Source organism: Panthera pardus, unplaced genomic scaffold (genome assembly GCF_024362965.1).
Source record: "Panthera pardus isolate Hobbes unplaced genomic scaffold, ASM2436296v1 HiC_scaffold_27, whole genome shotgun sequence".
Classification (NCBI taxonomy): domain Eukaryota; kingdom Metazoa; phylum Chordata; class Mammalia; order Carnivora; family Felidae; genus Panthera; species Panthera pardus.
Window position 1 is genome coordinate 89,668,278 of NW_026526843.1, and position 25,670 is coordinate 89,693,947.

At 43.5% G+C, this 25,670-nt stretch overlaps 1 protein-coding gene across 1 annotated transcript; it reads right to left on the minus strand.

Moving 5' to 3' along the window:
• Positions 1–586: 586 nt before the first annotated feature.
• Positions 587–23,830, minus strand: ATP6AP2 (ATPase H+ transporting accessory protein 2). Its single transcript, XM_019417294.2, has 9 exons — positions 23,664–23,830; positions 16,534–16,664; positions 14,747–14,878; positions 9,228–9,323; positions 8,461–8,598; positions 7,547–7,600; positions 5,951–6,100; positions 5,040–5,159; positions 587–1,658 (listed from the first exon to the last, which is right to left on the minus strand). The coding sequence occupies exons 1-9, from the start codon at positions 23,701–23,703 to the stop codon at positions 1,464–1,466; spliced, it is 1,056 nt and encodes a 351-aa protein (XP_019272839.1). The 5' UTR covers positions 23,704–23,830; the 3' UTR covers positions 587–1,463.
• Between the last annotated feature and the right edge of the window lie 1,840 nt (positions 23,831–25,670).

The following is a 25,670-nucleotide window of genomic DNA, read 5'->3' on the forward strand; positions in this document are numbered from 1 at the left end:
TTCCTCTATGGACATTTAACGCTGTAACTGTTAAAGGCGTCTTGCATTAGGTGGTAGAAAACACACTAACTAGACTCCATCTTTTCCAACCTGCCAACTTCAGTGTTACTTAGAAATGATTTGATGATCTTTCCGAAGAAGAGGCACAGAAACGTTTCACACTAAATCCAAGTAGGGTTCCCAGGGGCAGGGCAGCATAACTCTCCGACTCAAGTAATCTTGCTACATAATCATGAAATTCGAAATTCTATTAAGTCTTTTAAGAAATAAAATTATAACCTTTAAGACTTTATCTTAGTCCTTCCTATTTTGACCGATTACTTATTCGTCTTTTAAATACCATAGGGAAATTTAAGCTTTTCCTACCTCTAGTATGAATTCACCACATATTCTGTATAAATTCAGTAACAAGAATGGTAATTCAGATGTCTTCCTTGTCTTGATACCGAATCTCAGAGGCAGCGAGAATAAACAAATGTAAAAAAAAAAACAAAAACCACGAAACCGTTTGTATAACAAAACTGCCAATTCTGATTAAATAAAACCCTGTTTAGTTAGGTTTTTACAATACAAAATAGATTTAGTATTGAAATGACACAAATTTGGAATCATTATTAACTTTATTTGTCACTCTTTATAGACATTGGTCCACTTCTGCATGAAAAGTAGGGAGCATCTCCTTCCACTTAATATTCCAGAGAATGACGTTGTACCACAAACCATTAATAGTAACTTACACAGGGGGAAAAGTTACTAAAAGATTTTATATTCAAGCCCCAAGATGTCCCCCAAATATTGGTTTTTGTGGGTATAATTATAGGTATCTATAACTGCACAAAGCTAGTTTCTTTTTAGATCAGTGTAGTATTTTTTAACACCCACACCATGACCTGCATCACCCAACTTTCAGGAGAGGTTAAAAAACAGCTATCCTCTGTCCATCAGATGCAGCGCCCAATCTAAGTAACTGTGTAAGAAGCACTCTTATAGTTTAGGGCTACTTGAAGTTAAAAAGTTTCTATCTTGTTGCAGAGATATTTACATCAAATTAAGACATTTACACATAGTTCATAGGATGTAACAACTGAAATATTTTCACCTATCCTGTGTAAGGAAGTTATTAAACACTCATAAGTTTCTCTAATTCAGTGCATTTTCCCAACATAAATAACACAAGCTATTCTAAATGTTTTACATTTATTTCAGTGCACATTTCCAAATGTTAAATGGAATGAAATTATATTAAATGGTTATATCATATTTGAGCATATTATGGAATCTAATCACACAAATCAGTTCACATCAATATAATTCACTTTAAAAGAACATCACAGGCACACAGAACAAAAATTTTTTTTCTTTTTTATAAATTTAAAGTATACCATCTACTTTCAACTACACTAAAAGATTTAACAAAACAGCCAATTTCCAAACCCCTTTTCTAAGTCTGGCATAAGGAAAGTTCAATCCATTCGAATCTTCTGGTTTGTCATCCTATAAATAATGCTGTCATATCCAGGATCCATGTTCCAGATATTGTAAGAGGTGACAATCACAGCCAAGGCCAAGGCGATCATTATCCAAAGTACCATGTTGAAAACCACTGAATACTCAAGGTTATACTTATATGCAAGATTATAGGGGCTTGGTGGGTTCCTCTACAATGAAGAAAAGAAAGATATCAAAAGGGAAGAATTTTAAGATAGGAAATCATCCCAGTTTGGTAGCTATGATTCATTTATCTGACGATCACTTATTTCTAGGTGGAATCAAGACATGCTTATACTAGGAGGAACCAAGAAGGGGAGCTTTCCCAGAAAAGGTAAGCACACGGTCAGTGGAAGTATAAACCAGTCCAACTGCTTGAGAAAATGGGGCAACACCAGTAACGTTGAAAGTGTGAATATCCCATGATCTGGCCAGTCCACACCCTAAGAACCACTGCTGTGTGTACCAAGAGACACGCACAAGGACATCCGTTAACAGCACGGAAAATGCGGCACATCCACACGACGGAACCCACAGCAGGGAAGACTGAACTACAGCCTGTGTGACCCTTGGAAACAAGAATGAGCAGCAAACGATACAGAAAAATACAGATAGTGTGATTCCATTTATGTAAAATTCAAATACAGGCAAAACCAAACAACACTGCTTAAGGATAAATCCATTAAGTGGTCAAACCGTAAAGAAACAAGGGCATGATTAACATATCAGGGCAGCAATTACCTGTAGATGGGGAAGGTAGAGAGAGAAGACGAGGTTCCTAGGAACAAATATTCCCTTCCGCTTTATACAGTATTAAAATGTTTTTCCTTAACTAGTACCACACACATCACATGTTTGTGCGCATGTTCATCCAGCTGGGGCTTGGTGGAGGTGGACTCTATTCCAGGCCCGTGCAAAGGCACCGTTTGGGAAACAGTTCATTCTGACTAGAGAACAAAAGGAGGGAAACCGCAGATGTGGCTCGAGGGAAAGTATGGAGAATCTGGCCCGGAGCCTATGGGCAAAGAAGAGGCACTGACCCGTTTCAAGCAGGAAGTGAGTGACAGGACCAGGTTTGTCTTAAGAGAGAAGAGATTGTAGCCCCACAGCCCCAGCACCTGGCGTGCTGTAAGCACGCAAACGTTTCCTTAAACACTTCAAACTAAGAAAGAAAGCTAGTGATTTCCGTTGGGAGAGAGAGGGTGGGTACACACACATGGGGGGAGCCTAGAGAGGAGGCAAACGTTAAGGGGTTTCACCCTCGAAGACCTTTCTTTTTTCGGGGTAAATGGGTTCCCTATCCCTGTGTACATCTCCCTGCATCTTCATATATTCACAGAGGTCATCACGCACAGTCATCACCACAATCGAATTGTAGAACGTTCCCATGACCGTAAAAAGAGCCTCAAGCTCAAGGCCTCATTTCCAGTGAGGTTGGCAAGACTGTCAGCACAGAGTTGAGGGGCAGACGCTGGACACAGACCACGGGTCTGGGCAGAATGGTATTTATTCCCAGGAATGTTTGGTACCAGTCTCCCATCTCCAAGTGGTTTCGTCTATTAGTATTAACAGATAGGAAACTTTAAAAATTCAGATTACATATGTAAAATGTTAATTCACAACCTTGTAGGTAAAGAAAATCCAACAACCACCACCTGGTTCTTGCTCCTCACCACGTGCATAATAATTTCAGAAACTACTTCCTAATAAACCCACTTTATCCATTATAAATTCAGCCTAACACCTCAGAGCCAATTCACCTCTACAAAACTGGTTTGTCAAACTCCCTAAACAAGGGTACCTTCTTCAAACTGGCACACTTGTCTTTGGAACTGTTTCACATAAAACTAGCGGGCCTAACGTGGACAATGTTGAAAGAATCTAGTATTTAAAGTCTCTGGTTACATTCAAATCTTCCTTTAAAAACAGTGTCCTGTGGGCTGCCTGGGTGGCTCGGGTCATGATCTCACAGTTTGTGAGTTTGAGCCCCACATCGGGCTCTGCAGTGTGGAGCCTGCTTGGGATTCTCTCTCTCCCTCTCTCTCTAAAAATAAACAAACTTAAAGTTCTTTTTTCTTGACTCCTTTATTTCTTTAAATTGTTTTGTAGCCTATACCCATATTCTTCTGAGGTTTTTGGTGGTCTAACGGACGCTTTGGTAGCTACCTTGCACTCACGGTGGACTGGCTCCCCCTGCTTTACGGTGTTCTGCGTTCACATCTGGGGATGCCCCCTCCACTGTGGCTCGTGGGGAGGGAATGTCCTACTGGAGGTTTTACACAGACTCCTGCTGGGCACCGCGGGTCTTTACCAGCCTGGGACCAGGGTTTGTATTAATTTCTTGGCCCGGGGCTTTCTGGAACTTGCAGGTAATAGAAATTTGAGCCGCACACCAACAGGAAGGTGGTCCTGTGGTTAAGAATTCCCTAAGAGACATTTCCATCCCCAACATATACCCCGACTACATAGGGCCCAAGCTGCCCTTCTGTCTCCTGCTGGTGGGCAGATGACGGTTTTCTGGTCTACCCTCTCCCTAAGGGCAGAGCCCTGACAGAGTCTCACAGTTTTATATGGAGGGGTCGGTTTCAAGCCCCACCCTTTCAGGGAGCCAAGGGCCTTGTTTCCGGTCTCCTGGTAGCCCAACTGGAAATGTGCCTAGGGTAGCCTGCTTACTAGTTTCCAAGTACCTCTTCTTTATTTGCTCCTTAAGAATTTCCCTGTCTTGAGAGCTAAGCTGTGCACTCAAAAAGCTGTTTATGTTTTATGAGTATTTCTAAGTGCTCTGCAGTGGAAAAATTGTTGGATTGTCTAGCTTGCCATGCTGTCTTAAATCAGGTCCTCCAACTCCAATTACAGAATGAAACCACCTCAAACCAGGCACCTCTAGCTTACCTTGAACAGGCATTACCTCTGACCATCTTTAAGTGCCACACCGCGCTCAGTAAAACTGAGCACGGTGGCGGCTGCAAATGGGTCCAAAAGGGAGTGTCTACAAATGACGGGGTAGCTAACTGCTCCACGCTATGAAGCCAACCGTTAATAACGTTGGCCACACGACGTTTGGGAGTATCCGCGATGCTACTCTCGTATAGGTGCATGTATAACACGTAAAGCACGTTTTGCTATGGCTGGCACTCTTGCCCAGGACCCTCTAAACGCTTAAAGCAAGATCCAGGCCAAAAACTTGTGGTACATTATCAGGAGTATACAGAGCAGATCGTAGCAAATGAGGGACTATGCCACACAGATGGCATACCTCCTGGAAAAGCAGACTCCACGTGCTGAATCCTACCACTCCTTGCGACAGCAATATTTGAATTCTCTTACCGGCTTTGACACATTTATCCCGAACTCAAATTCTTGCTTTATCTGATTACAACCCCCAAATCCTGGCAAAACACATATGTCTATGTGAATAAGCAACCTGTGTTTTCATTTAAATCGTTTTTCAGATTTCCTGACTGTTCTTCCACGTCTCCCACAGGTGATCTAGGACTTTGTGGGTTTTCTTAACTTTATAGTTTTAAAACAGGACCTAAAAATGTACTCACCTCTTGTTTTGCCTCAAGAATAGTCCTTGTCTTCCTCACAAGAGATGTGTCAAATGATCTGACAGTCACCAACTCTACCACAGCATTCCCACCGTAAAGGTTATACATGTCATCTGCAAACTGAAGAGGTACTGCCATCACTATGAATCACAAACATGTATTTATTAAAATAATTTTAAAGCCCTGTGCACCTACAAGAACACCTGCCTATTGGCTAATGAAATACACTATGTCTTAAAGGTTTGATTATGTTAAAATATTCAGAAAAGTTCACCTTCAACATATATTCAAATGTTCAAAATGAAATTAAGAAGAGACAAGTTGTTGGCATGTAAATTGGGGGAAGGGAAGTGGGAAAGGGAAATGAAAATCTTCCTAAGTGGTCTCTGGTTCATCACAAACACCTAGAAAGTTTAACTCACCGAAGACTTGCAGGGGAGCGACTCCAAGGGCAGAGAAAAACTAGCATTTATTACACATGTACCACACATCTACTCAGTGTCTGGGACTGTGCTAAGTGTTCTCCTTCGATGATTTCCATAGGGCTAATGGGGACAGAGTTGCAGTTAGGGAAGAAGAAAGTTCTGGCAATGGACAGTGGTAACAGTTGCACAAAAATGTAAATGTATTTAATGCTACAGAAATGGACACTTAAAAATGGTCAAAATGGCAAGTCTTGTGTGTATTTCACCACAATAAAAAAAGAAAAAAGTACTGTGCTGGAGTTAGTGATCTGCCAACATTAGAGAGAGACCTCCTGGCACACACCTCTGACCCACTCTACCCTGGGACATGAAAATGAGAGGTCCTCCAAGAAGGGGAAACTTCAATCAATGGTACTTCACTAAATGGATTTTTCCATTGAGAGGCTAAAAGTGAAATGGTTACATTCTAACTGCTCAGTAACTTACCTTTTGCAGAGCATCGACAAGAATCTTCGAAGCATCTCTGAATTGTTCAGAGTCTTCCCCATAATGTTTCCCAATTTCATCCAGACCTGCCAGCTCCAGCGAATATAAATCAGGAGAATGATCCTTGGCTAGATGCTTATGTCGAGACAACTTAGGAGAACAAACAAAAGGAAGTGGATAAAGTAATGTCAGACACAGCCACTTGAAGTTTTATACCTAACTAGACTAGGCTGAACAGAACCATACCAGTGTGCCACAACATACAAACAGTCTACTAAAATGGTGGCAGACAGAATCAGTTGAAATGGGAGTTTCCGAGAAACCCAACACAAATCTCATTTTTAAGAGCAGTTTTAAGACTCCTTGAACATTTAATAAAAGCTCTTTAAAAAACTCCTTAGTTAAAAAACCTCAGATAGGAGGGAATGTCTGGCTAGCTCAGTCAGTAAAGCATGCAGTGCTTGATCGCAGGGTTGGGAGTTGGAGCCCCACGTCAGGCCTATGCAGAGCTAACTCGAAATAAAAAAACCTTAGATATGAGCCGGTGTATGAAAGAACAGACAGTTGGACCAGTTCGATCCCAAGAGAGCATGAGCCATCAGTGCTCAGAGGGCAGATACCTCCCAGATGCCCTCCTAGACCACCTGGGCTGACCCCTAGCAATACATCTCTAGACTCCCCAAACCAACCTGCTGAAAACTTTGGGCAATAAATTCAGAAGACAGTATACAGGTAAGTTTTCTTATTTCAGTAACAGGAGGATCTTTTCGAAATTATTCACACAGGGGAGCCTGGGTGGCTCAGTTAAGCATCCAGCTCTTGATTTTGGTTCAGGTCGTGATTTTACAATTCGTTGAGTCTGAGCCCCTCATCGGGCTCTGCGCTAGCAGTGCAGAGCCTGCTTGGGATTCTCTCTCTTTGCCCCTCCCCTGCTCGCTCACTCTCTCAAAATAAATAAATTTCAAAAGTATTTAAAAAAAAAATCACACACACACACACACAATATACTGCAGGGATATTTATTTCCTTCCTTGTGACAGCTTTATTAGTCCAAACTGTTATTTCTATTTTGTTTTTTAAATTTTATTTTAGATAAAGCACGTGCATGCACGAGCAAGAGAGCGGGGAGAGATTCCTAAGCAAGCTCCACGCTCAGTGCAGAGCCCAACCCCATGATCGTGAGATCATGACCCGAGCCAAAATCAAGAGTCAGATGCTCAACAACGGAGTCATCCAGGCACCCCTGTTATTTCTATTTGGACCCAAAGATAAAGATAGAGGAATCGGGTCTTAATGTCTCTCAAGAAATCAACGGCCAAGTCAGGACTACAGTGAGGGTGGCCTTACTCCCAGGCCTGTGTCCTTAGAAGATATACTCCCTGTCTCTCCCAAAAGCAAAAATGCAAAATAATTTCACTGTAACAAGAGAGGAGTTCAAAATTCCCAACACCACTGATTTCTCAATTTTAGTGCTATCATAACTCTAGGGCATACTTAATCAAACTTCAGTTGGTTTCACTATCATTCAAGGATTCTCAGGAAATGTCTTTTGGAACCAAAATAAATGAAACTGAAACACGAGAGTAGCCTACTTACCAAACTTGAAATATCGTGTAGCACTTGCAATTCAGAAAGAAAGAGCAGATCAACCTGCAGAGAACCAAAGGAAATAAGCATTATTTTAAATCTGCACCAGAGATCTGCGTTTTGCCATTTATCACGTAAGGAACAAGATACTACAAATGTTAAGCACAGTAAGTGACTTCATGCAACAAATGTCCTCCATTTGGCAGGTTCACTTCAATTGAAAATGCACATAAAAACATTATTTCCTAACAAAAAGGTGATGGTCGTTCCCAGCACGGGGACTACCACTCAACAGCTGTGTTTCTGATAAAGGCACGATAAAGCATCCAAAGTCTCAAGGGGCCTTCCCTCAGGGCATCACAGAACTCTGACACACTGCAGTGAGATCCCGCCAGCGGCCCCGCCTGCTCCCCTTCCTTGAACATGTTCCGCAGCAGAGCAGAAAAGATGGTGGCCCTGCTCAGCCACGGGAGGTGAAGAGGGGAGGCTGCCAGAGGTGGCATGCCGCGTGCGGAGGCTGATGGGAGTGAAGAGTGAGTGCCTCCCTCCACCGTATTGCTGAGAATCAGGAAGAGGAGGCACCACATCAGAAATGGCAGCGAGTAACGAGTATCGGCCTCTACGTAACCAGATCAACACAGCTCCACCCATCGGGTGGTTTGTGTGACTTCTGGCCGTCTGCATTCACTGGTGGCAGCCCTCGCACGAGAACGCGATACTCATTTGCTCAACTCACAAAAAAGAGTCTGTCTAGTCAGGAGATTCATTTAAAAATTACACTAAAGGAAAAAAAGAATCTACTCCAGCAGTCAATTTGTAAAACTTGTCATTTCCTAAAATTGCAAGTTTGCTCTCATGTCAGAGAGCATAAGGAATGGGAAATTAGTAATGATATTTATTCACTCAGTGACAGCACCACTTACTTCATTGTTCCTACTCAGAGAATTGAGGGGAAGTGAATTGAGAACAGAGTTTTCTTGAAACAGGCGATTGCGGAGCTGTCGTAATGTCACTGAGAGGTCTTCAAAAACCGAGTTCGCCTTCCCCACCATATACACTCTCTGCAAGAAGAATCCAAACTTTTTTTTACAGTCGGCAGATTAATTCTAATATACAAAGTAAATACAAAATACAATATAGGCTATATATACTATATATATATACAGAGCATATGCAATCTTTCATAAAAGTAGGTTTTTAAAAATTTATTTAGAAAGCGTGTGTATGGGAGGGGCAGAGAGAGGGAGAATCTCAAGCAGGCTCTATACTGTCAGCATGGAACCCAACACGGGGCTCGATCCCATGAATTGTGAGATCGTGACTTGAACCAAAATGGACGCTAAACCGACTGGGCCACCCAGGCACCTCCATAAAAGTAGTTTTAAATTTTCATTAAATAAGGAAGCTTATTAAAATAATTTTTTTAAACATTTATTTATTTTTGAGAGAAAGAGAGAGAGAGAGAGAGACAAGGTACGAGCAGGGGAGGGGCAGAGAGAGGGAGACACAGAATCCGAAGTAAGGCTCCAGGCTCTAAGCTGTCAGCACAGAGCCCGATGCAGGGCCTGAACTCACGGCACTGTGAGATCACGATCTGAGCCAAAGTTGGAGGCTTAACCGGCTGAGCTATCCGGACGCCCCAAGGAAGCTTAGTTTTTAAAGCATCTTCAGTAAAAACTGTATCACTTACCTCCTCACTGGGAGCCAACTGCAAAACTACCGGAGTTTCTTCAGAAAATAAGGAGTGAATGGAATTTGCAACGCTGTCAAGACTAAAAGGAACTGCCTGAAATTTAAGAGTAAGACCTCAATTATCATTGGAACCCAAGGGGTAAGAAAAATCATTCAGCAACAAAAGAGCCTTAAAAGAAAACAAACAAAAACCCCATCATTTCCTATGTAAATTCAAAAGACCCCCATCATTTCGAAACATAAACAGCCTTTTGAGGGTGCAGACAAAACAGCCCTTAGTGGGCCAGGAGTACGTATCTCCCAATAAGCCTTAATGGGAAATAACTTGCCAACATGAAGGACACAACACTCTTGCACAAACCATCATTTTCTGGTCATAGGTCATGTATTTTAAGCAGGAAGTAATTTGGCTTCAATATGGATTAAGTGTGTCACAATGAATGTATATTCTACTAAAAGGTATTAACTTGTATGTAAGAGGAGGTCAGAAGAATTTAATTGAAAGAGAACTAGACTTCATTTTCCATTTCAAAATTTTTAAAATGCTGAATTTAGGGTTTATCTCCAGATAGAATGAAGACTCAGACAAGGCATAAAGTATGTCATAAGAATTTTGAAGCCTCTATCTTGGGACCACATCAAATTAAAAGAACCAATTGTAGCAAAATCTACTTTTTTCTTGAAATTGTTTTTACTAAAAGTATAACATACATATAATAGGGCACAAATCTTGGGGTAACAGCTCGAGGAATATTTACAAATGGATATGCTCATAAAGCCCAGGCAGATCAAGAGAGAACACTATCAGAGCCCTAGAAGGCTCCCCATCCACTCTCTCCACGCCCAAGGGTAACCAAAATTGACTTCCATCCGCATAAATTTTTTAACCCCACGTTATTTTTTTTTTTTAATTTTTTTTTTAACATTTATTTATTTTTGAGACAGAGAGAGACACAGCATGAACGGGGGAGGGGCAGAGAGAGAGGGAGACACAGAATCAGAAGCAGGCTCCAGGCTCTGAGCCATCAGCCCAGAGCCCGACGCGGGGCTCGAACTCGCGGACCGCGAGATCGTGACCTGAGCTGAAGTTGGACGCTTAACCGACTGAGCCACCCAGGCGCCCCAACCCCACGTTATTTTTAAAAATAAGTTACAGTAACATTTCCCCTCAAAAAATTATGCTATCCTCAGTATTACTATAGTAAAACAGCACTATAATAGCATTTTTGTTTTTAATGGAGATTCCTTACAGTGATTGTTTTCCGGTAATTCCCTTTGCTAACATGGTATACAGGCAGAAAGAAATATGATTAATAAATCTTAGATGAAATCCCAGCATCAAAATGAAATCGATCAATTTCATGACACTGTGAAATAAAACCAACTTTTTCTCACTCCAGCTGTGTATTAATTCTTCGCAAAATTCTCTTAAAATAAGTTCTGGAGACACTGAAGAAGGAGGAAGAGTCACACTTGCAAATGCACACTGTCATGGTGCCCGAGGCGGCCCCGAGTGCTCTCCTCTTGCAGTCACACAGTTCACCTCAGGCTCTGGAGGGAACACAGGAGCCGTGACACACTCTCCAGCCTCATTCCCCCTTGTCAAATGGCACTTGTGTCAGGAAAGTGCAAGATTAAAGGTAACATATCCTTAGCAATCAAATTGGAGAAGCTAGAGTCAGATAAGAGCCAAACTGTAAAGGGAAAATCACACAGACCACTAAGCTCAGAAAGGAAAAGGCTCAGCTGCTTAAAATCTGGCTCGTTTTCTTCCACTGTATTAGAAGGATGTGTGTGTTTGTCCCGGAGAAAATGAAATTCCTGTATCTTTAGACTTGACATTCTAATGAGAACAGCTGGCTAATCAAATAGAAGCTTCATTAAGGGGAATTCTAAGACATTCTGCTTTTGTAGGTTTTGTCCTCTGAGCCTTGGATTTCATTCACCACCTACTGCCAGGAAAAGTATTAGGAGCAGTCAGTCAGGGTCAAGCAATAACATGAGCTCTTTTTACAGCTTCTACTCATGTAAAATGAGGCTGGTCGGTTAAAAATGTTGAGTTTCGGATTGTATGTGATTTAAATTCTTAGTAGCATTTTGGATATTTAATAATTTTTTTTAAGTTTATTTATTTAGGGGCACCTGGGTGGCTCACTTGGTTAAGTGTTCGACTTCAGCTCAGGTCATGATCTCACTACTTGTGAGTTCAAGCCCGTGTTGGGCTCTGTGCTGACAGCTCGGAGCCTGGAGCCTGATTTGGATTCTGTGTCTCCCTCCCTCCCTCACACTCTTTCTCTCAAAAATAAACAAACATTAAAAAAAAAATGTCTTACCATTTATTTACTTTGAGATAGACAGAGAGAGAGAGGTATGAATGGGGGGATGGGGGAGAGGGAGAGGGCAAGTAAGAATCCCAAGCAGGCTCCATGCTGTCAGCACAGAGCCCAATGCGGGCTTGATTCCCACAAGAAGATCATGACCTGAGCTGAAATAAAAAGTTGGATGCTCAACCAACTGAGCCACCCAGGCACCCCTATATATTTATTTTAAAAGGATCTTCCACAATGATTTTCACAGAAATTGCATACTTAATAATCTTACTATGATTAAAACATTTTTAAAATCTGCCTCTTTTTTAATGTTTATTTTTGAGAGAGAGAGACAGAGACAGGGCATGAATGGGGAGGGGTCAGAGAGAGCAGGCCCCAGGCTCCCAGCTGTCAGCACAGAGCCCGACGCAGGGCTCAAACTCACGAACCATGAGATCATGACCTGAGCTGAAGTCGGACACTTAACAGACTGAGCCACCCTGGCACCCCTAAACTTTGTATATGGTTTTCTATACATCTCTTGAAAAAAAATTTAAGTCAACAGGAAAAGTTAGTTGGAATAGATGTACTCCCAAATAATTCATGAGTTGAAGAGAGAATCACAGTGGGAGTTTTGAAATTATTTGGAACTAAATACCAGTGAATGTACCATATATTAAAAAATAGTGGGGTGCAGCTAAAGTGATAAGGAAAATTTATAGCCTTAAATGCTACATGTTAGTTTAAACGATTGGAAATCAATGAGCTAAAGAAACCAGAAGAATCTCAGAACAAACGGAAGAAAGGGAACAATAAAAATCAAAAGGCAGATTTAGGGGCACCTGGGTGGCTCAGTCGGTTAAGCATCCAACTCTTGATCTCCACTCAGATCTTGATCTCAGGGCTGTGAGTTTGAGCCTCGCATTGGGCTCCACACTAGGCATGGAGCCTATTAAAAAAAGGCAGGGGTGCCTGGGTGGCTCAGTCAGTTAAGAGTCCAACTTCAGTTCGGGTCATTATCTTGTGGTTTGTGAGTTCAAGCCTGATTCGGGCTCTGTGCTAAAAGCTCAGAGCCTGGATCCTGCTTCAGATTCTGTGTCTCCCTCTCTCGGCCCCTCCTCTGCTCATGCTCTGTCTCTCTCTCTCTCTCTCTCTCTCTCTCAAACATAAAATAAAATAAAAAAAAAGAAAGAAAATGAGGATTTACCTCTCCCACGTCACCAACCACACAGCCCCATACATGCACTCCATTTCTCTATCTTCACCCTCCCAACAGTCATAACTTTCACTGGATCCATATCATTTCATTATTATGATGATTACACAATATTCTCAGCCTAGCCTTATACTAGACAATTACTGCTTTTCGGTTTTGCTCTTCTAGTCCCTAATGGCAATAGGAAATCTGCTATCTTTCTACTCTCATTCCTTTGTAATGACAATGTCTTTTCTGTGACAGCTTATATGATTTTCAGTGTGCTTTAAACCTGAGGAGTCATCTATTTTGCTTTTACCACTTCCAAATACATTTTCATTTATTTATTATTTCTTACTGAACCGTAGTCGACACGCCATACTCGTTTGCAGGTGTACAGTGATTTGACATTTATATGCATTAGGAAACGATCACTATGGCAAGTCTAGTTACCATCTGTCACCAAAGTTATTACAATATTATTGACTGTATTCCCTCTGCTTTACCTCACATCCTCATGACTTGTTTCATAACTGTAAGTTTGTACCTCTTCATCCCCTTTACCTATTTCCTTCATCCCCCCTACCCTTCCAAATACATTTTTTTTAAGTATTTTGAGAGAGAGAGCGAGTGAGCGCATGAGTGGGGGAGGGGTAGAGAGGGCGAGAGAGAGAATCCCCAGCAGGCTCTACACTGCCAGCGTGGAGCCTGATGCGGGGCTTAAACTCACGAACCATGAGATCATGACCTGATCCAAAACCGAGAGCTGGACGCTTAACTGACTGAGCCACCCAGATGCCCTCCAAATACATTTTTAAGGTATCATTTTGTGGTTTTCAGATTTAAGTGCACTGTGGTCAGAGAGAGTGGTTTGATACTAATTATTACTTGTTGAGATTTGCCTCGTGGTCTAGTACATGGCCTTTTGTAATCACGTCACGTGTGCTTTGGAAATACTAGACCACAGAAAGTCTGCAAAATTCCTCCCAAACCATCATACAGACCAGTCTTGCAATGCCATGAAATTAGAAACTGAAAAATCAAAAATTACTTGAAAAGAACCCACACGTTAAACACTTCTAAATAACTCATGGGTTAAAGAAATCACAATATAAATTATGAAATATTTAGAAGTGAATTATCAATGAATGCATCACCTATCAAAAGCATCATCTAACTGTGTCATAGTTTGTATCCCTTCCTTTAACTCCATCACAATTTTAACGTATGTATTTTCAAATGTCTTTGAGATTGGTCAGTTATCTGTAGCTCTAGGGATTAATTTGGTTTGTGGCACCTGCTGACTCTCTCATGACATTTTTTTTTCTTGCAAGGGCTTTGTAAATTCAACTCATTTTCAATTTTTTTTTTTTTTTTTTTTTTTTAACCAAACCAGCCCCGGGCTGTGGAAGTTCCATATGCGGTGGGTCATGGGAATTTGGAGCACAGCACTCTGCACAGCACAAGCCTGTAGTTCTGATTTCTCTTGGGAGACTCTTTGGGTCCCACCGCCGAGAGCGGTAAGCCAGCCCCTCTATGGCAGCCCTGGGGCAGTTGGGGCTTTAGCAGTCCTCCTTCTGAGGACGAGACAGCACTCTACAGCCCCTGGCTTTCTGCAAGGAACATAACTCCAGCTTCAGCTCTTGCTCACCGCTGTGGCGTTTGAGTTTCCCATTCCTATCTGGCAGCTGGGTGTATTTCTTCCTTGTCTGAAAATTCAGTTACGCACATAAAAGCATTTTGGTGACTTCTACGTGCCAGCAGTGGAAGGAGGGTCTCTCACGACAGCTCAGCCAGCCATACTGCCTGAAGAGCCAATGAAGGAAAGAGTGAAGCAGCAAAATAGCCTCCAGTCTCCTTCTTACACAAAAATCAGGTAAAATTCGGAAGGGAAAGTGACAAGATAATGCTCGAGAAAATGTAGACAAGAGAAGTGTGCTTAGAACACAATTCATAACGACAGCTGACAAGATTAAAAATGCATGCCTTTAATTTTTTATAATAAATACTCACATTCTCCAGAGGGTATGAAATGACACTGCCTGGGGGTAGAGCGAGTTTGTCTACTCCCTTCACCAACACCATAACAGTAGCCCGAGGACGATGGAACAGGTTACCCACCGCAAGTCCTGGCCAAGAAAGGTCCTAAACATTGGAAAGCATGAAACGGTGCTTAATTATTAAGTCCAGAAACCACTGCCTCAGTAACATCTACTGAGCAGAGCCAAGGGGTTCTGGGATGACACTGGCAATGAAAATTCACAGGGAGAGCAAAGGTTTCGTTTAAGGTTTTGTTCGTAATCTAATGGAGGATACAGATTTCAAGCTCCTTCGTGCTCGTACACTTCTATGGATCTGAGAGGACAAAGTCAGTCATCTCACACCTTTTGTGGAAGAAAACAGACAAGTAAACAAAATGCAGGCACTTTTCAAATTCCAGATTACAAACTATTCCTTCTTCAGATAAACATGGACGTTTTCTTCCCCCACATCATCACTTGCCCTTATCTACAGCATGGCTTCTCTTTCACAGGGATGCAGCAAAACTATCAACAAAAGTCTTCTCTATAGACTAAGCTCTTCATAAAAAAAATTCCTGCTGGAAGTAACCCATATTAATTTACTAATAATTATTTCTAAGGGTTATTTTGACAGCCATTGTAGTCGATTTTAAGTTTGTAAAGAATTAGGTACAAAGTTCATCCTTATACGTAAACAACCAGTCCCGGCCACACAGGGAGCTCAGGGGCTCCACCCACAGGCCCAGTAGAGAGTAGCTCCCAAGCGTGGCTTCTGGTTTCAAGGGCACTCAGCACCTAGGAGGAAAGTTCCTTTGAGTAACTGATGGTATCTAGAGGCCACATCAAAAGCACCAAATTTATGAAGTGGGAAGAGATAATGACAGCAAGACAGAGCAAACTGCATCTCCTATCTTCTAGCCCTTAACTTCAGATCTCTCACACTGACAGGATCTAGGCCCCCTCCACTACATCATGTAAGCAGCCAGTTACTCAACAGGTTATGGCTTCATTGTGGGAAACCAAGGTCCTAGGCTATCCCACAGCTACTGACCGCACTATCTTCTTAAACTCAGGCAAGATGCACATGCATTTTATCATTCATAATAAACTGCAGTAGGCTGAACGTTTGTGTCCCCACCCCCCCACCCCGCCTGACACACACACACAAATTCAGGTTGAAAGCTATTCCCCAATGTGGTAGTATTAGGGACAGACCTCAGGGACCTGATTAGGTCATGAGGACGCAGCCCTCAGGGTGGGATTAGTGCCTTATAGCCCTCCCCCCGCCAATCTGAGGACATGAAAAGAAGCCAGGGGTCTGCAAACTCGAAGAGGGCCCTCACAAAGAATCCCACCGGGCTGGCACCCTGATCTTAGACTTCTAGCCCTCAGAACTGTGAGAAATAAATGTTTGTTGTTTCTATACGCCACCCAGTCTATGGCATTTTATAATAGCCCGAACTAAGATAAAAAAATATATCGTGTACTGAAAAATAGGTACAACTATACATCCTATGAATTGGACAGAGGCATTCTCTCATATACAAAGAACATCACTACTCTGAAAAATTACATAGTTGATGACTTATGATGATTGGGTTTCATAAGCAAGCTTATAGCACATCTCTAAATCTCTCCAACTACAAATGAGCTTTTTTACTTCTCTAATCTGTACCCAATATACCTATGTTTGCTTGTTGCTTTCTTGGGCTATTAGCAGAAATCAGCAAAAATACTTTCAGAATTAGCTCCCAATATCTTTTTTTTAAATACACATACTTCTTTAACAGAGAAGCCCATGGACAATGCAGCCACGTCTGGGATTCGCTCTCCTGGTATAGGCCAATTTCCGTCTCGGAAAACAACAGACCCTGGTGATCTTAATATACTAAACTCATTCCCCAAAACACCTGGAAGAAAACAGATTAATAAATGAGTGATCAACATCATAAATCTTTTGCACCCACGTTGAAAATTATTAAATATAGAACGTTTCCCCATTCTTGACTTAGCATACTATATATTATTAGACAAAATACTGAATCAAAAACATCAAATTATTTTTCAAAGTACTGCTCTCAGAACCTAAGTCGATACATTCTGCTCTAACAGAGGCACAGTTATGAAACAGGATTCTCCTAATGATCTACATGTCTTCCTACAGGTGGCCCTTAAACAGGGGGGCATGTGGTACTTCAGCAAGAATTAGAAATCAATGGGATTTCTCCAGCATTTAAAAATGCAAACAAAACCCTGGCACAGACTAAAAAGGAAGAAACTTGAAATCCCTATATTATGTCTGCCCTCAACCCTGTCTTCAAAATGCAAACTCATAAAATTCCTAGTCTTCCACTCTGAAACTTTAGCAAGTTCGCCTATCCTAGGATGAAGATCTTTCTTTACATCCCATAAGCAAATAAGGACTGTCAGACACCGGGCAGAGGCAGTCAGAATATGAACACGTCATATGAACCAGACAGAATATGAACACGTCAGACTTCAGAAGCAAAGTAGTCTAAGAAATAGTATTTCCAATGGGTGTATCAAGAGGCTGAGAAAAGGTATTTTGTAATAATAAAGCCCACTAGTCTAGCTAGGGAGCCTGGGATTAACAGGCGAAGGATGAGAATAAAGGGACTATTTGATAAGCCCTCCGGGGGCTGAGGATGAGGTCTTTGGCCTCTTCAGCCATTTTGTGTTAACCCATGATGTCTAGCTTACACAAGAACATGTAACTAATGGAAACTTTCAGATTCCTATGAAAAGATTAGCTCCAAGTCCAAAACAAATCTTAGCCATGCTTACCTCGTATGAGAAAATTAGACTTTAATAAAGCATCACTGTTATTCTCTTGACCTCAGGAAAGTATCACTTATGGGGTATGGGAATAAAGTTGGAAGCAACAATAAATGTTTTGGTGTTGCAGTACTGACAGTAAATAAAAGGCCTCAGGATGGTGCTGATACAACATGAAGAGTTATGAGTTTCAATTCAGCGCAGCCGCCACAGCAGGAATTTCCAAAATGTTCTAGCCGAAGGCAGGCAAAAAAAATTAGCAGAATGGGATGGCTGTCTGTAACTGATGGACACCTTGGTTCACTCAAGTAGTGGTTACTGCAAACACTAAGGAAAATGGGGCAGCAAGAGACCTATACTTTCCAAGTTCCATACACATATTTGGGTCTGGAGACAGTCCTGTTCTACAATATGACCCTAATCACTCAACCCTGGCAAAGAAAGCTATACGGAATGACTTTGCCCCTCAACATTGTTGTTGTTGTTGTTTTTTAATGTTTACTTATTTTTGAGAGAGAGCGAGAACCAGGGTAGGGGGGAGGTGGGGGCAGAGAGAGAGGGAGACAGAGGATCCAAAGCAGGCTCTGTACTGACAGCAGAGAGCCCGATGCAGGGCTCGAACTCACGAACCATGAGATCACAACCTGCAGTCGGACAGACGCTTAACCGACTGAGCCACCCAGGCGCCCCTGCCCCCAACACTGTAGGCAGATCCCCCACTTCTGTGCCTGTACAACAGTCCTTCAGGAGTCTTGAGCTTTAGAAAACCTTACGCTGTGGCTCCCAGACTGAGAAATTCTACCAGAATATAACCAGGGAGGGAGGACACCACCTCAACTTACAAACCCTACATTTGCCAGCAGTCATCTCCACTGTGCCAACATTCCAGTCCCCTGAAAAGTCCTTCCTTGTACTGAACTGAAATGAGCCTCCCAGCTTCTTGCAACTTACTTTATCACCCCGACTCAGTCTTAACAGATAACCTCACCTCCAGTTTCAAGAGAAAACTGAGGAATCCCTCCCACTGCCTGCTTCCTCTCCCTACCACAAATTTATCTGCACCAGCTCCTAGCCTTATCTCCTCTCCCTCCAGATGTTGGCAGGGACGTCCCTCCAAGAGTCTGACATTATCCTGGCATTCAGCCTTCTTAGGGACCTTCATCTGCTCACCTATTAGTCATTCAATGTTTATTATGCCACTATTCTGGGAAGACAACCGATCAGGAGTCAGGCGGCTATGTGGTTGTAAGCATAAAAAGCTGGCCCTGCTGAATATAAGCTCCACGAGGGCAGGGATTTCACTTTGTCTTGTTCACACAATATCCCCAAGAGCGGGAGAACAGTGCCGGACACATTGGTGCTCAAGAAATAGTTGCTGAGTTAATGAATAAAAGCCACACCTTGCACTACCAACTTCCCCTTTTCAACTGGCTCTTTCATTTCAGCATAAAAATACACTTAGAGCGCTCCCATTCTAAAATTACAACCACAAAAAACCCTCCTTTGGGCCTACCAGCCTCTGCTTCCCTTCAGAGGAAGAATCCTAGAAGAGTAATTAACCACCATTTGCTTCTCTACTTCATCTCACATTACTACCTAAACTCCCCCATGCCACTGAAACCACTCACCAAATCCAAAAGACAATTCTCAGCCCTTAATTCATTTAACTTCTCAAAGCACCTGATACTGAGCAACTCCCTCCTTAAAAATCTTCCTGCCTTGACCCTCATGAAGCCCGGGCTACTGTTTGTTTTTTTCCCCAGTCCTTCTGGGACCTGGTTTCTTTCTCTTCCATCCTTTAAAACAGTGATGTCCCAACTTTTTAGATTTCAACTGTTTCAGTACAAAATCTGAAAGTAGCTCCAATATACACATAAAGTACACACGTGTAGGACAGACTATACATTGATAATATATTACAAAGCACACAAAAATAGAAATGTTTTAAAATGTTTATTTGAGAGAGAGAAAGAGCAGGAGCAGGGGAGGGGCAGGGAGGGAGAAAGAGAGAATCCCAAGCAGGCTCCACACTGTCAGGTCACAGCCTGACACAAATCTCAATCTCACAAACTGTGAGATCATGTCCTGAGCCGAAATCAAGAGTTGGACACTTCATCGACTGAGCCACCCAGGTACCCCCAAAACAGAAAATTTTTTAAGAGGATGAGGTAACTGTGTAATATTCTTCCCAATTCAACCATGAGAAAACATCAAACTCAAATGGAGGGACATTCTATGAAATATTGGACCGTTAGTATTAAAAAAAACAACAACGGGGACTCTAGGTGGCTCAGTTGGTTAAGTGTCCAACTCCATTTCAGCTCACCTCATGATTTCCGGGTATCCTGAGTTCAAGCCCCCACTGGACTCTGACAGTAGAGAGTCTGCTTGGGATTCTTTCTCTCTCTTCCCCCTCCCCAGCTCATGCTGTCTCTGTCTCTCTCAAAATAAATAGATATACTTAAAAAAAAAAAAAAAAAAACAACACAGGAGATTAAAATGGACGTTCTAGTACCCTCCTCTGGCATCCCAAGAGACCCCTCTTTTGAGATCTGAGGGCTCCATTCTTGACCCTCACCGCTTTCCTATTCTATATCCCTGTCCCTGGCTGAGCCCAGCTACTCCTCAGGCTGCAAACACTACAACACCGATGGCTCCCAGATTCTTCCCTTGAGCCTGAGACCCACAGACCCAACAGTCAGCTGAGCAGTTCCTTCTAAGTCCCACGGGCCCTTCAAACTCAACAGGTTCCAAACTGAACTGACCGTCTTTTCACAGGCTCCTTCAGTATTCTCTATCTCAAAGGATGACACCACCTTTCATGCAGCTGCTCAAACAGGTCTTTAAATCCTTCCTCAGCACCACAGCCAATCAACTGCCAAATTCTGTGGATTTTTTTCTTCTTATCTCATATATCCCTTCCCCTCCAGGTCCTTACCGGGTTTGCTAGAACTGGCCGCCTTATGACCTGTAACACCATTCTATGAGCCAGCCTTTCTAGAACCTTTTCAAAATAAGGGTGTGCTCATTCACCCACCAGTTTAATCACCTTCACTTGCTGCCCAGAGCTTTGGAAACAACCCAAAACATAACACCCAAGGAACTTCACCAAACTTACTTCTTCTGGGATGTCCCCAACTTAACTCTTATACATTCAAGCCCCACCAAACTACTGGTTCTTTTGCACTCACATCTCTGTGCTTACACATGCCTTTCTGTCTAAACTGCCTTTTGCCCCCACCCCAACCTTTCACATATTTGCCCCCTCTCCCCCCAGGGAAATTTCCCTCAGCTTCCCCATTCTGGGAGAGACGGTTAAGTATCCTTCCCTCTAGAACTCCCACCATACTATGCTGTGATCAATGAACGGTGGATGGAGGAATCAGTAAGAGAAAAAATAAATAGGGGCCCCTGAGTGGCTCAGTTAAGCGTCTGACTCTTGGTTTCGGCTCAGTTCGTGAGTTCAAGCCCCGCACCGGGCTCCACTCTCAAAGTGCAGAGCCTGCTTGGTATTCTCGCTTTCCCCCTCTCTTTGCCCTTCTCCCAACTGAGCTCTCTCCCCTCCTCAAAATAAGTAAATAAACTTTCAGAAAAAAATAATACATAGGTCCTACTTTTGACCTCTGGGGCATCACTGACCACATCACACCCCTCTTCTACAGGACACTCCTTCAAATTCCACGTGTTTGCCCTTGGCCTTTCCTCTCCAGGCTAAACACCTGAATTTTTTCAAACACCCCTCAAGACATGGTATTGATAACCCTAGTTCCCTTCCTCTAGTCTCTCTCCAGTTTAGTTAACACCATTTTAAAGGACTTCTATTTTTTCTCAAATAGAGAAGCCCAATCTCTTAAAGATGTTTTCCACTAAATCACATTTAGTCATTGTGGAAAATAGTAATTTAACCTCACATGACAAGACCAAGCAATGCAGAGCTGACAAGATCTGATTCTTAGTCTGTATGAACTAGACTATTCTAGTTAGGAAAGCATGTTCAAACCATGTACAGAAGCAATTACTTTGCCTCAGACCAAAAACAAACAAAAAACACCTAAACTTCACTGAATCAAAATAGTATCAGTCACAACATTAAAAGATGGAATTTCGGGGTGCCTGGATGGCTCAGACGGTTGAGCGCCGACTTTGGCTCAGGTCATGATCTCACCGCTGGTGGGTCTGAGCCCCGCGTCAGGCTGACAGCTCGGAGCCTGGAGCCCGCTTCGGATTCTGTGTCTCCCTCTCTCTCTGCCCCTCTCCAACTCATGCTCTTCTTCTCTCAAAAATAAACAAAAACAAAAACAAAAACAAACAAACAAACAAAAAAAGACGGAATTTCAACAGATACTCAGTTAAATCCCAGTATCAAAGGGAAGATTCTGAAATTTCAAAATCTGTGGGTGCCTGGGTGGCTCAGTCGGTTGGGCAGCCGACTTCAGCTCAGGTCATGATCTTGCACTTCCCGAGTTCGAGCCCCACGTCCGGCTCTGTGCTGACTGATCAGAGCCTGGAGCCTGCTTCGGTTTCTGTGTCTCACTCTCTCTCTGTCCCTCCCGTGCTTGCCCTCTCTCAAAAGTAAATTAAAACATTAAAAAAAATTTTTTAAAGAAGAAATTTCAAAAACTGAATTAAAAACATCCCTCAAAGTAACTTACTAGGAGTGCCTGGCTGGCTCAGTCAATTAAGTGTCTGACTCGATTTCAGTTCAGGTCATGACCTCATGGTTCGTGAGATTGAGCCCTGTGTTGGGCTCAGCACAGAGCTTGCTTGGGCTTCTCTCTCTCCCTCTCTCTGCCTCTCTCCCGCTCGTGCACACACGTGCACTCTTTCTCTCTCAAAAGAAATAAACAACCCTTAAGAAAAAAGTAACAGATAGATCAGGATGAATTTTCCAGAGCCAGGAGCAGAAACGAAAGGAACAAGACAACCCTAAAACTTGGGGGTATGAAAATAAGTATAGCTATCATCAACACACCACCCTGAGCACACCTCCAGGGATGGCCAAGACCTACAGATTTCAAGAACATCAGTGGTCTATACCCTCATGCAGAATTAAACCACCGTTCCAAAAGTGGGTCGGGTCACCCCAGCACCTCACAAAGATTTTTAACCTACAGGTTTTAGGCACACTGGGGAACAGAGCCCCGTTTCTCTAAGTTGTTCTCAACTTGGCCTCTTGTTCGCCACTGTCTGAGCCCCCAGGCCCCATCATTCCCACGCAGTAGCAGCATTTCCATTACCTGTACCACAACACACATAATGGAAAAGACCCACACTTTGAAGCCAGCTGTCGTGGGTTCAGTTCCAGCTTTGCTGCCTACTACTTGCATGGTGTTGGGTAATTTATTTAGGCTTGACCACCCTGTAAAGCGAGGACGATGTCCTCTTTAAGAACTGCTATAAAATTAAATGAATTCCATGATACACAGAAAGACGCCAAACATTAGCTGACTTGCTGAATACAAGAGAACCTCGGTTCTACCCTGAAAGCTACCATTCACCTGACATGTGACCCTAAGAACGTGACTCACATCTTAGTTTCCAAATCCTTAAAATGGAGAACCCTGACAAACTATTGAGAGGTACTCTGAATTTGCCTTTAGAAAGAATCCTATAGAAACAATTACTCCACCTCCAACTTTTGTATCCTGAAACACGTTAAGGGAAGAGAGGGGATTTCATCAATTACTGATGACAACCGCTAGAAAGGAAGACAGCAGAAAAATGCCAAGAAACGCAGCATCTGATGGCAGCTAAGAAGTCTGCCTTCCCTTTCTCGCAGAGGGCTGCGGCTCCACAGTTAATTGGGAAATGCATCCCCGTGCTTCCGGAGCCGGAAAAGACCCGCGGCAGGACCGGCGGACGCGCCTTCCTGGAAGAGGCGGCGGGCGGAGGCCGGCTCAGGTGCCCCCCACACGGCCCGGCCCGGCCCCGCCCCGGCGGCCCTCCAGACTGCGCCGCCACAGGTCGGTGCGAAGAGAAGGTCGAGGGGGAGGCGGCTGGGGCGAGGCCGCCTCCGGTTGCCCGCACTGCGGCACCCACCCCGCTGCCGCCCACCTGAGGCCGCCCCCGACCCCCGAGGCTCACGGACACCCCGAGCGCGCCCCGGTCCTCACCCGCCGCCAACAAGGACAGGAGCACCACGAGCACAGCCATGGTTCCGCGGCGGCCGCAGCAGTGCAAGGCGGCACGGACCCGGCCGGCTGAACGCGAGCGACCACCGCAGCGGGAGGGAGTGACGCTCTCTGGCTCGTCCCGACTGCCTGAGACCGCCCCGTCGTCGCCTCCGCTGGGACGGCTGGCGCCTTCTCCACCAATCGCCAGCTACGTCGCGGCCTGCGGGAGAGACGTAGGCTGGGGAGCGTCAGGCTCTTGGGCGGGGCCTAACGTGATGGATGGGAGGACCTGCCAATGGTAGGCAGTGATTGAAGAGTCGAGCAGCTCCGCCCCCCGGCCCGTGACCACCAGTCACGAGATTGAGGGTAGGGCAGGGGGTCGGGGATGTGGGGGATGACGGAGCCAGTCGAAGGATCCTGAGTGCCCACGGGGTGGGACTGGCTCCCAGGTGCGGACCCCTTGGCCGATCTCTGGTGACGGTCTCCAACCGGGGTGTCTGTCTTTCCTGGTCGCATGGCTCCGCCCCGCTACGAGTGCAGCTGTGGAAGCTACGGGCTGATTTGGATTTCCTTCTAACAATTGCACAGATGCTGAGCACCTGCTGGAAGCCAGGCGCCTTGGAACCCCGGCCCTCCAAGTAGGAGTACCGGATAAAATACAAGATGCCTAGTTAAATTTGAATTTCAGATGAACAGCGAATACTTTTTATTATAAATGTCATGAATATTTCATGGAACATGCTTATACTTAAAAAAATATATGTACTGGGGGGCGCTTGGGTGGCTCAGTCAGTTAAGTGCCGACTCTTGCTTTCAGCTCAGGTCCTGAAGTCATGATTTTGTGAGCTTGAGCCTGGCATTGGGCTCGTGCGGAGCCTGCTTGAAATTCTCTCTCTGCCTCTCCCCCATTTGCTCTCTCTCTCAAAATAAATAAACTTAAAAAAAATTAAGTATTCATAGGGGACCCTGGGTGGCTCAGGGGTTAAGCCTCTGACTCTTGATATCAGCTCATGTCTTGATCTCAGATGGTGAGTTTAAGTCCCACTTAGGATTCTGCAATGGGGCGTGAAGCCTACTTAAAAAAATTTGTTGTTGTTGTTTATCTGAAATTCACAGATGAGTGGGCATCCTGTATTTTGATTTGCTAAATCTGGCAACCCTATCTCCTAAGACCCTCCTGTCACCAGGAGTGATGGGACAAGAATATTAATTATTTCCTTCATCCATTTGCTCAGTGTTAGGTGAGGGCTAGACCTACTAATCATACCTGCATCCATTCTTCCCCCTTTTCAGGGTTTTTTTTTTTTTTTGCCTAGTTTTTTTTTTGTTTTTTTTTGTTTTTGTTTTTTTTTTTTTTTGCAGGAAGAGACACAGTTTAACACCTAAGGTCAGAAAAGGATGCCCCAGCCCAAGACCTTGAAAAATGTTTGTGGTTTCAATATGCAAGTACAGGAGAAGAAGAGGTTCTGTCAGGTAGCAAAAACCGTGAGATGCAGCATGGAGAAAGCCTGTCAGGTTGAGCATTAACCGTTTGATTTAATGAAAGAAGAGATTATATGGGGAAGGGGGGGGGGGGACATGGAGCTAAAATGTTCAATTACGCACCTGTTTATTGAGAATATTAAATGCTAAATAAAAGAACTGCACATCAACCTGCAGGAAATGGGGAGCCATCGAAGGTGTTTGAGCTTTGTAAAGTGCACAAAAACAAGACAGACTTGTTGGGGGTAAAATACCCCACTGTTTACATTTCCCGTTTCCATTTTCTTCTTGGGATTAATTGAAGGGGGAAAAAAAAAGAGGTGAGTTGGAAGCAGTGATCCCAGGAGTTGTTCAGGTAGCAGACCTACCCCAGGAAAAACTTGCCCTACTCAAAACTGGAATCAGAACACTCCCCAAATACCCAAATACTTGGGTTTCAATTTATGGAACCCACTATACTCACCAAAGCCACTCTCAATTTATAGAATGGAATCTGAATCTCCTCGTTCAACTTCAGGAAACTTT

Coding starts and splice junctions, on each gene's coding strand:
- ATP6AP2 (XM_019417294.2), bottom strand. CDS start 23,703: ATGGCTGTGCTCGTGGTGCTCCTGTCCTTGTTGGCGGCGG. Junction 16,665..23,663: donor CCTGTCCTTGTTGGCGGCGG/GTGAGGACCGGG, acceptor GTTTTCTTCCAG/GTGTTTTGGGGAATGAGTTT. Junction 5,160..5,950: donor TTGTCGATGCTCTGCAAAAG/GTAAGTTACTGA, acceptor GTACCTCTTCAG/TTTGCAGATGACATGTATAA.